At 46.5% G+C, this 11,773-nt stretch overlaps 1 protein-coding gene across 1 annotated transcript; it reads left to right on the top strand.

The window, feature by feature from the left end:
* Window positions 1-2,788: 2,788 nt before the first annotated feature.
* Window positions 2,789-10,785, top strand: LOC101766982. The gene is made up of 3 exons (XM_004974985.4): window positions 2,789-4,191; window positions 5,274-5,365; window positions 10,540-10,785. Exons 1-2 carry the CDS (start codon window positions 3,033-3,035, stop codon window positions 5,342-5,344), a joined length of 1,230 nt encoding a protein of 409 aa, XP_004975042.1. The 5' UTR covers window positions 2,789-3,032; the 3' UTR covers window positions 5,345-5,365; window positions 10,540-10,785.
* Window positions 10,786-11,773: the final 988 nt, after the last annotated feature.

Raw genomic sequence — 11,773 nt, 5'->3', positions numbered from 1 at the left:
AGCTGCCTGTGGAGTCGTCATCGTCTTTGGAGTTCCGCTGCGTAATAATTAGACTTTGTGTTTTATTGAGACTTTCGGTCATGTAATAATGGTTAATACTCTCTTTATTCGATTTAGCACTGTCTTTATTATTCACTATTGTTGTACATGTGTGTAACTTGATCCTGGCGCACATGTATTTAATGCACTCGATTTTGTCCTTAAAAATCAGGTGTGACAAACAAGCAAGGACCAACTTCACTTGTGTCTTGAATGGATGAAAAGGTTTGTTGTCAATAATTCGAAATCTATTTTTTAAATTCCTAAAAGCCCTTTCAACCATAACACGCAGACTAGAATGCCTCAAATTGAACAGCTCCCTTGGATTGGTTGGATAATTTCTACCACCAAACTCAATAAGATGATATCTAGTACCCTGTAAGGAGGTAGGAATCCAGGACGGCATGCATATCCAGCATCTACCAGATAGAATTTTCCTAGAAAGATTACAAACAGGTATTAGTCCTAATGTCAACTACTTTGTAACTTGGTTTATGGAACTAATTTAATTCATTACCTTGTGGAACCCTTAACCCATCATCTCTCTCTAGTGCATCTGCTAGAATGGTAGCATCATGTGCAGAATCCTCCCAGCCAGCCAACACATAAGTGAACTTCAAGTCAAAGTCCACTGCGACTAGCACATTTTGAGTTGTATAGTGTTTCCTGCCCCTAAATGCTGATTGCATCTTACCTGGGACTCTAGCATAGATGTGAGTGCCATCTATAGCCCCAACACAATCCTATATAAACCCAACAACACTTAATTACAAAATTTTTACTCAATTATGTATTATTTGTCTCATATGAATACTATTGTATTACCTTAAAATATGGGTACCATCTTGAGCTGTTTGTAATCTTAAGAGATATCTCACTTGATGGAGCCTTAATCATCTCATGCCTAAGTTCACCAATTGCATACAACACCTCCTTGAAATGTCTACTTACTGTCTCTACAGATCTCCTCCAACTTTGATGGATAACTCTAAACCTTTGGCTATGCCCAACAACGTGGAGAAACATAGCAAGTTGCTCTTCTACACTACTATGTATGGTATCTCTAAGCAAGTCCCTGCCCCTAAGCAAATTACATAGCCTAAAAAAAGAGGCTCTTCTCATGCGAAGCATGTTTACACACTCTACATCGTTACAGTTATAAATTTTGTCCAAGTTTTTTTGCCTTTCCTCATCCATAGCACTCATTGGGGCATAACTAATCTGAGGACGTGAGGTTTTAGCCATCCTAAGCCTATTCAGGAAGAATGCATACATGGCAGTCACTAGAGCAGCTGCATGAATAATAAGCATGCGTCTCTTGTCTTCAAGAACCATCTATATGAATAACATGCAAAACAAGGGTCACTGACATGGGCAACAATGCTCAGATCAATATATAAACACATCACTGGCATGCACAATAAGGCTGAGATCAATATATAAACACATCATTGACATGGACAATAAGGCTCAGATCAATATATGAACACATCATTGACATGGATAACATGGCTCAGATCACTATTGTAAAACATCATTGACATGGACAACAATAATAAGGTCAATATAAAGACATCATTGACATGAACAACAAGGCTCAGACCAATCTAAAAACATATCATTCACATGAAAAAACATGCTTAGATCCATATACACGCATCAACATCATGAACAAGTGTGCTCAGAGTATGCTGAATCGTCAAACAACACTAGTAGTTATTATTTCCACCACATAGTAAACATCGACAGTATGGTTTTAAGATAACATGTGCATCCACGGAGGGGTAAAGGCTAGGATATTTTACCGTAACAATAGCAACAGGGAGAACAACATGTGAGAGGATGGGGAACTCAGATCCGCAACCGAACCACGAACAGATCGGCGGCGTCCGAAGGAGGGGAAGTCTAATCTGGAAACCTAGCAACCAAAAAAAAGTAATCACTCAGAAACGAACCAAATAACTCAGATCGGGTGCGTAAACTAAAAAATCGTACATAGGATCCAGTAAAGAACTCAGATCGGGTGCTTAAACTCAAGAATCGTACCTAGGAACAACCGAAGAACTCAAATCCAGTGGGAGCCTGCGTCTATCACATAAGAAATGCACCGGTCAGTGGGATTATCGAACCCTAGGGTTGCGGTTTTGACGAAATCCGAACAAAGGATGAAAAAAACTTGCCTTGCCCAACAGATCCGTCAACAACTCCAACCTGCGAACCAAAGAAAACCCATGGGGGTGGTAGATCAGGCCTTCGGAGATCAAAAACAACAACGAAAGGGGACAAGGGTGAAACCCTAACCTGCGAGCCACCGGTGGAGGAACAAGTCTACGCGAGAGGGAAGGGGAAGGGGAAGGGGAAGGGTTGGGGTCGCCATTTATGGCCGCAGAATGGCGCGAAATCACCCGGTAACCCTAGCGAAGGTGCCAAAGCTTCCCACGCACACGCGCGAAAGCTTTTTCGCCCGTCGCACGCTCGACTTGCACGCGTCGCCGCACCCGCGGAGCCTGACTCTGGGGAGAAGGTCGAATCGGTCGCACCACGGGAGCCAGCATCTGAGAGTCTTTTTGCACCCGGCGAACCAGGCCCAGCAACAGGTCCAGGTAACCAATCACTCCTTAATCGCACGTGGGGAGCTCGGTTCCGGGTACGTGCGAGCAACCAATCAGATCCTAAATTTGATCGTTGTCTTCCAGCAAATTTGCATAAAACGAGAGCGTCCATCAAGCCAGTGCTTTGTGAACTGTGCCCCTCAGCAAATCGACCTCAGCAAATTTTGCCGAATCCTTTTCACCTTGCCTTGCCGCCGCCGCCCCTCTCCCCCCAGCTGCTCCACCTCCCCGCCGCGTTAGCCCCGCACTCTCCTGCCGCCACGCTTTTCCGCCCGTGCTCCTCTCCCCCGCCTGGAGCTCTCACCCCCGCGCTCGCGTTCCGGCTCAATCCGACGCACTCATCCAGTCCAGTCCTACGGAGCACAGCTTCAATTGTTCCAGATGAGTGAGGGTTTGATGCGCCGCCGCCGCCGCCTCTCGTCGCCGGCGCCCTTGCCGGACGATGACGACCTCCTCCGGGAGATCTTCCTCCGCCTCCCACCGCGGCCGTCCTCCCTCCCCCGCGCCTCCCTCGTCTGCAAGCGCTGGGGCCGCCTCGTCTCCGATCCCCAATTCCTCCGCCGCTTTCGCGCATTCCACGGCCTCCGGCCACACCCCCCGCTTCTCGGCTTCTTCTCCGGCGGCCTCGAAGGCGTCGCCGACTTCACCCCGACGCTGGACCCGCCCGACCGCGTGGACCCCTCGCGCCTCTCCTTGCAGGCGCCGCGCCGCGGCGAGCTCTATAACTTCCTCGGCTGCCGCCACGGCCTCGCTCTCATCCTCAACCTGACGCGCCTCGAGATCATCTTGTGGGATCCTGTAGCCCGAGACCATCGCCGCGTGGCCGTTCCGCCATCGTGGTTCAACAACGAAGACCCACGCTCGACCATCCGCAATGCCGCGCTGGTTTGCGACGGCCACCACACCGGCCGATTGCCACTAGAAGCCTTCAAGGTGATCTTGTTACGCAGTGATGATGTGCCGCGTGATGCTGATCCGAAGGTGTTCGGCTCCCTCTATGAATCCAGCACTGGTGTGTGGAACGACCTCATCTCCACATCGATCTCGGCGCCGCTTTCAATGCTAAGTCCTAGCGTCCTGGTTGGGAATTCACTTTGCTGGTTTCTTAATGGGTGTGGGAAGCGTGGCATTCTTGTGTTTGATTTGGCTAAGCGCAATCTAGCTCAGATTGATACCCCGGTGGACGCACACATTGCAACAGATTCACGCTTTCAGATATTGCGGATGGAGAGTGGCGAACTTGGCTTCGCCATTTTGTCAGGCGCGAGCATGCAACTATGGGAGAGGAATGCCAGTTCCAACGGTGGTGTCAGATGGATGCTTCAGAAAACCATAGAACTGGACAAGCTCCTTTCATTGAGGTCACCGATTCATGGACCGTGGACAGTAATACATGGATATGATGAGGATAGTCATGTGATTTTTGTATCAGTAGATCTTGAAGTCTTCATGATCCCACTCAAGTCACTGCAGTTCAAGCATCTTTTTAGGACCGATTTCATGACCACCTATCATCCCTACACAGGTTTCTATACTACAGGTAATAACTCTATCGTTTAGGAGGAACATTTTTTCCCCATACCTGGTTGCTGTAGTCTTTTAGGAGTAACAATTTTTTCCCAGTTGCTGCAACTTGTTCATGTGATTAAGCTTGACTAGTAATAACCATGGATAGTATTTTTTTTCTTTTTGTTTCTTTGGCCAGTTAATGAACTGATGCCATTTTTTTCAATTGGTATTGAACTGAGTAAAGGGACAGCACTGAAATTCATTTTATGACCGTCCATTGATGGGTACATAAAGTTTACTATATTTGTCCTTTTCTGTGAATTCTAGGATTTTGAACTTTTTCTGCATAAGGTACAACTGTTAAAAAGTGACACGAAGAAGCAATAATACCTAAACTTGAACCATCTGGTAAGTGAGATAAAAAAAGAACATTTGCATATATGGAAGCATAAAGATTGTTATGGTCTTTCATTCGACACTTTTCTGCTTATCTTTCTATTAATGGTCTATACTCATATAAGAAGCACATCAAATTTAAGTTGTATATCAAGTATGCATCCACAACATTTTCGTTATCCATTCATCCAAATGGATGGCTAGAATTTGTACCCAAAAGTAGTTCCTGTGCTTTATTCATGCTGAGAATATTAATAGGTTAGTCAATGTATTGCTTCCATTTTTATGTAACTGACTTTATTCAATGAACAATTTTTCTAATTTAACACGATAGTGTTGGTTCCACATGTGCATTAACATGTATATCCACATGGTGAGTTGCATTACAATATCTTACCATATGAAATGTATACAGTATAATTCTTTTCGGAAACCTTTTGCTGCGTGTGAAGAGGTTTTACAATGGATCAGAAAAGAATAATGCCTTGTTTTGTCTAATATAAGCAAGTCATGGTTATTGTTGCTACTCAACTTTCCCAGTTTGCGCAAATTTGGATTTAGTTTATTTGACAAATAGCATCGACTTCCTTTCAGAATAGTTCTAGATAGCTTCATTTCTCCTGATCAGCTAAATATTTTTTAACATTTTTTTCAGTATAAGCCCCACTTTGCATTTTGGTAATTTTCCTTATCACTTCAGAGTTATTTCTCTTGTAGGCAGGGATACTGGCAGTGGAAATGTTGGATTTGACACTTTGAATAGCACTTTAGACTTTCCTCGGATCTGATAACTTCAGTTGACTGAGCAGGTAATGCAAATCTATTATCTGCTATTTGTCTAAGAAATACATATTCGAGTTAATGACAGTATGACACCTAACTAAACATGCCATGTTGGTTACTCGACTCCTATTGTGTCCATTCGAATTACCAAGTTAAATGGTCAATGCAATGTCACTAGAAGGCCAACAAGTTAACTATTGTTGTAGCATTGCAATCACAGCTGTTCACAGGAAGGTTCCTTTGCATAGTGTCCTGAAAGGCATACCTTTATATATTAATCTCCTCCTTTTAGTTCTCAAGCCCCAATTCTGGTCCTTCTATTAATCGTTAGAAAATCTCTTGTTCTGTCGGTGTCAGCCAGCACTTGAGAAGCCATGGCACCATCTCCCAAGAAAAATAATAAGAAAACCCCTTAGGATTGCCATCATTTCTTATTGCTGCAAATGGAGTCCGGTTATATAGAAGCTACTGCTAGCTGAACTGATATGATTTGGATCCTGCTGCTTCCCTTCTGCAAATGCACACGATTCGCAGCCTATTCTATGTAGTAAGGATGTCTATCCACCACAAAATTAACCAGGAAGGATGGAGCTCTGACCTGAAAAGGAGCCTGTTGACAAAGAGTGTGTGGTTTTCAGGCTAAGGTTCTTGCTAGTTCTACTGTTCTCAATACCTCCAATTTATCTAGTATATTTATAGCTCTTCCCTGGTCTACCTTTTGGTTCCTCTGTATGCATCATTACAACAATTGAGTTAAACTATTAGCACTATCGTAGTGGAAATTTCTTGTGGATCTTATCTTTCCAACTTTTTTAAGCTCTATTTGCTTTTGTTTAGCAAGTTATGAACTTATGCTTTACTAAAATAGTTGATCTTAACCTTGCAAACATACATGATACAAGTTGCAAATATTGTGGATATGTATTTGCTACTTGCACTCATGATTCTGTCATCAGAAGCATGCTTGTTTGTTACTCTTCAAAAGTATTCACTTTGATTGAAATTAGGGAGACATTTCTTTTTAACGCATCAAGAAGTTAACACTGTTAACCATGTTTTGGCTATTGAAACATTGCCAAAATATATCTCTGGTGCAAAATTGAAGACAGCTTGAGCTTATCAGATCTCAGGTTTGAGAAACCTGTGGTTTATTGGCCAAGCTACATGTTGCTAAACAATTTTTGTATCATCAATTTCTTTAACGCATAAAGAATGTAACACTGTAATCATGTTTTTTCTGTTGAAACGTTGCTGAAACATATCTCTGATGCAAGACTGAAGAAAGCTTTAGTTTATAAGATCTCAGGTTTGAGAAACCTGTGGTTTATTGGCCAAGCTACATGCTGTTAAACAATTTTCTCATATCAACATTTCTTTAACGCATCAAGAATGTAACACTGTGACCATGTTTTTGCTGTTGAAACATTGCTGAAACATATATCTGATGCAATATTGAAGACAGCTTGAGTTTATCAGACCTCAGGTTTGAGAAACCTGTGGTTTATTGGCCAAGCTACATGTTAAATGTTTTCTTGGATTATAAAAATTATATCCATCCATAGATATCAGTACATAACAAAATGACCAAATCATCAAATCAATCCCTTAACCATGCTACAGGTCTTGCAACATCATCGTTGAAGATGGTGAGCACCAATGTCATTGACAAGTTGGTGCTGAGATACTAAACATTAGCTGAGTGGTCACTTCTGAAATTAGTTGTGCAGACAAATCTGTTTTTAGAAAAGAGTGAAATGCACCGGCGGCCCTCGAACTTGTCACTGTGCCAAATAGGTACATCAACTCTGAAAACGCATTTTTGGGTCCCCAAACTTGCTAATCGGTTCACGCGAGGTCCAAATCCCGTTAGCTAACTTAAATCACCACCTGTTAGCTGCGGGGCCCACCTGTCATCCTCTCTTTTTTTACCTCACCTTTATCTTCTCTTTTTTTCTCCCCGGCACCTCCGCCTGCCTCCCAATTCCTAGCCGGTGCCGCCGCCCAGCCTCCTTTCCTGGCACCGACCTCCTCCCCCGGCTCGTGCTGATGTTCTTCCCGGGCGGCTGGCGTAGCTCGTCGCCGGCGGCTTCCGCCGCGAGTGGAGCTTGGCCGCAGCCCGGGGTGAGGCAGCGCAGGACGCCCCTACCGGTGTGAGGCCACGGGCACGAGCAAGCTGGGGCCTAGGAGGCGACGCGGAGCGAGCCGCCGACGTGGGGAGAGGTGGAGGGCGGTGGCCGGCGTGGTCGCAGAACAGCGAAGCAAGGTGAGGGGCGGCGGCCGACGGCCTGCGTGGGCGCTGAGCGGGGGCGACGCGGGCGAGCTGGGAGGCCGCTACCACTGGCGAGCCGCGGTGGCCGAAGGCTGTGGTGGGGCCGCAACAGCGCCTGTTTGTGGCCCGAGCCAGTGCGCGCAGGGAGGAGGACGAGCTGGAGGACGACGACGAGGCGCGGTCCTCCATGACCTCGAGGAGCTTCGCCGGGTCGAGGGCGTAGTCCGTCTCCGGGCCGGTGGGGATGGAGCAAATGTTGGCCGGGTCGAAGCCGGCGTGGCGGCACGCCTTGAAGGTGGTGGAGTGGGTCGGGTCGGCGGCGTAGATGGGGAGGCGTGGCAAGCCGGCGATGCTCTCCGACCCGCTCCAGCGCCGCGCGGCGTCGAGCGCGGCGACGAGCATGATGATCATGGCCTCGCTGGTGGTGCCGAGGATGACGCCGGTGCCGCAGCCGGCGGCGGTGCGGTTCATGAAGCTGGCCGGCAGGCGGTGGAGCTGGGCGAGCCAGTCAAGCGCGAGGACCTTGTGTAGTCAGAGATGAAGTCGACGGCCTTGTGGAGGTACGAGTGGACGTCCTCGGCGTTCAGCGGCTGGAAGCCGGTGGCCTTGTCGCCGAAGACGGAGAAGGCCCCTCTGCCGGCTCAGGTTGTGGTGGCATCGGAGATGCGCCCACCGGCTCCTCCGCCTTCGGTGGCTCATCTGCAGAAGCCGTAGCTGCAGCATCGTCGGCCACCAGCGGTGGCGCTTCTGCTTCCGCCGCCGTGGCATCAGGGGCAGCAGGTGGCTCCAGCATTGGCTCGCTGCCGCCTGGCCTCCTTCCCCGGCGTCGTCTACCTCATCCTCCTCCCACGCCACGCCGGCGTAGGAGACCGTGCTGCTCCCATCGCCGTAGGAGACCTCCGTGCGCACGGCGGCGTCTAGCTCAGGGGAGAGCGTCAAGGAGGACGAGAGGGAGGAGATATGGAGAGAGAGGGGGGCTAATTATAGTGTAATCGGCATTTTAATACAAATTGCTAGGATTTGGACCTATTTGGCACGATTAGCAAGTTTGGGGAGCCAAAAATGCGTTTTCAGAGTTGATGTACCTATTTGGCACAACGTGACAAGTTCAAGGGCCGCCGGTGCATTTCACTCTTTACAAAATGTGTTAAAGTGGATTAAAATAGGCTAACATGATTGCCACAGATTTGTGTAACTTTAGGAGGTAACTGGTATATATACAATCATTTTTGAGGTGCTGTTTACTCTCATTATCTAGTAATGAGTCTTCTTGCTCAGCTTCTAGCTTCCACTACCATTTACACAAAAGACATGTTCAGTTTTGAGTAATTTTTAGATCCTAGACTCTTTTTTTTATCTGTTATTGTACATTTCAACCCATTTCACAAGATAAAATTAATGTCCCATTAATACTCCCACTCTGCCAAAGAAGTTTTTCTTTTGTTTTTTCCCTTCAAATTTTCCTTGGGGCATATGCTTGCCCTCACATGGTTTTGCAGTTGTATCTTTGGTCTCAAGCCCCATTTTTTAAACTTTCACCACTGCCCTTGCATTGACAATGAGCTGTTGCTTTTTTTTCCGAACAAACTGTTGCTCCTATTTTGATGGCAAAAGGTGGCAAAAGCAGGTGCAAAGGTGCGTTGACTTGGTCAAAGAAGGGGAATTCTGCAAAATTGGAAGAAAGGAGGCTGGAACTTACAATTAGAGTTCAGGGCGTTGTAGCAATTATCCCGTTTTCATAGCACAGTTTTAGGAAGCTGGTACATTGACATACTATATATAGGCAAACTTCTTAGCTTGTGAAGCATGGTCAACACATTTCTAGCCCTTATGGACAGTGACCCTCCCTCCAATTGATCCAGCCTTTCTCATCAACTTCTCTAAATTAGTTAATAGCATGTAGTCTAGATCCACTTACAGGTAGCCTAAGACACTTAAGTTATGCACCATGTTTTCAATTAATCATTCGAGCAGACGAACTGCCATCATTTTGCCCTGTTCTTCAGAATCTTTATTTTTTAGTCCATACATGAGACATGCTGCCATTATTGTTACAGATGCACTAGCACAGAACATGCCACGTTACCCATGTCTCCAACTGACAGAAATTGCTGACCAAGTGAAAAGTGGCAGTGAAATTGCCCTACCACTGCCGGTTCATAAGGAAAACCAGCAGTATGAGGCCTTGTTTGGTTTGATGTGGATTGAGAGGGATTGGCAGGGTTTGATTCCCTGCCATTCCATGGCAATCCTTGCACAACCGAACAAGGCCGGGGTCTAAGGAATACACTATTTTAGTTGCCAAGATTGTGGATTCTCCAGCTACATATTACAATGGCTTGCTCTTTAGACGGGTGCAATCTTGGCTAAGTTTTTTATGTACCATGCACGGCAAAATTTAATAATGTAGTATGATGGTCTCTCTAAACAGGTGTCAAATGTCTCTTCTCATAATAAGTCTGCTGCTTTCACTGTTAACAACATGAAATACTTATACCATTTGTGGATATATAGACCATTGTTTGATTTGTAAACTATCAAATGCCGTGCTAACTGATATTATGAATGTTAACTATAGTTTGGCATCTGATTTTAATAACCTGCTAGTTCCTTGATCCTAAATTCTTGTGGTTTTTTTTAATCACATTGATGTTCCTTGTAGAGCTGAAGAAAATTCCTGTATTCTTCCTTTTTCCGTGCATTATGAATTTATGATACCTTGATACTGAGCAACTGGCACAGAACTAGAGTCTTGGTTCAAAAAACAGAAGTACAATAGCTTACACATCCCAACAAGCCATCACTTTATTTTTTGCTGTTGGATTGCCAGAAATTGATATATAACAAACCAAGCAGATATTAAAAATAGCTTACATTTGCACTGGTGAATTCTCCAAGCCAAGCTGACCGATTTTGCTGTTTGTTTCACAGATCAATTCACCGAGATCGGAGTTGCCCAGCCCAAGATTAAGAAATCGCCAGGATTCAGTTTCATTGTTTCTTTATGCTCTTAGACTTTAATTTACCGTTGTCTTTCGTGTGGGAATATGGCATTCTAGCCTTCGTTTACTGTGGAGTGGACCTATTTATCTGTCATCAACATTAGATTGTCAACTAAGGTTGTTTGCTTCAATTAACCTGCCTACCAATTATCACAGAGTTTCTGTGGTCGATATTGATTGACGCCTGGTTGACTTCGTTCCAACGTACAACGAACATTTCTATATTCCTTTATACAAGGAGGACGTATATATACCCCTTACGACGCACCATACTAGGGGTGACGGGTCCATAGACCCGGGGTTCTTGGATTGCCTTCTCACAATGCTTGGCCTAATAAAGGGCTCAACAATAACGCGCACTTGGGCTGGCCTAGTTGCGCAACGTCAGGCGGAGACCGTGATCCGGCCACTGACTGGCTCTTCCGACTAAGAGGCCTAGTCGGCACCTCGACCCAAGGGTCCAGTCAGGGGTGGGATCACAGTCCGACCCCAATCGAGTTCCCCCGAACCAGAGTTCCTCCCGACCAGTGATACATCACGTCGTACCTCACCGCTCCCCGATCGCTGACTGCCGAGATCGCGATCCGGCCACTAACTGGCTCTTCCGACTAAAAGGCCTAGTCGGCACCTCGACCCAAGGGGTCCAGTCGGGGGTGGGACCACAGACCGACCCGACCGAGTTCCCCCCGACCGGTGCACCTCGACCCAAGGGGTCCAGTCGGGGGTGGGACCACAGACCGACCCGACCGAGTTCCTCCCGACTGGTGATACATCGCGTCGTACCTCACCGCTCCCCGATCGACTCAGTCGGGGTTGACTGGGACAACCGATCGGGGATGCTCGCTCGGTGTGGGCCAGGGAGCAGGTGGGACGGATACGAGGAAGCGTCCGGTCAGCCGGTCGTACGAATAACCGTACCGTGCCATGCCCTGCACAGTATCGCCGTAAACCTACCCGCTACAATGGAGTGGCCTGACGAGGAGAATAGGGACCGAGGACGGAGGCCATACCGTACCCGACGACATGGGCCTAGGTAGCACATGTACACTCTCTTATCCTTCCCGGACTTATAAGGCCGTTCCCTTGTACTATAAAAGGGGACGAACCCTCCACTTCTACAACTTATGCTCTCCTTTACGCTCATACACTCTCTCACATTACGC

The sequence above is a fragment of the Setaria italica genome, chromosome VII (assembly GCF_000263155.2).
Source record: "Setaria italica strain Yugu1 chromosome VII, Setaria_italica_v2.0, whole genome shotgun sequence".
Lineage (NCBI taxonomy): Eukaryota > Viridiplantae > Streptophyta > Magnoliopsida > Poales > Poaceae > Setaria > Setaria italica.
This window is presented reverse-complemented; position numbering and strand designations above follow the sequence as displayed.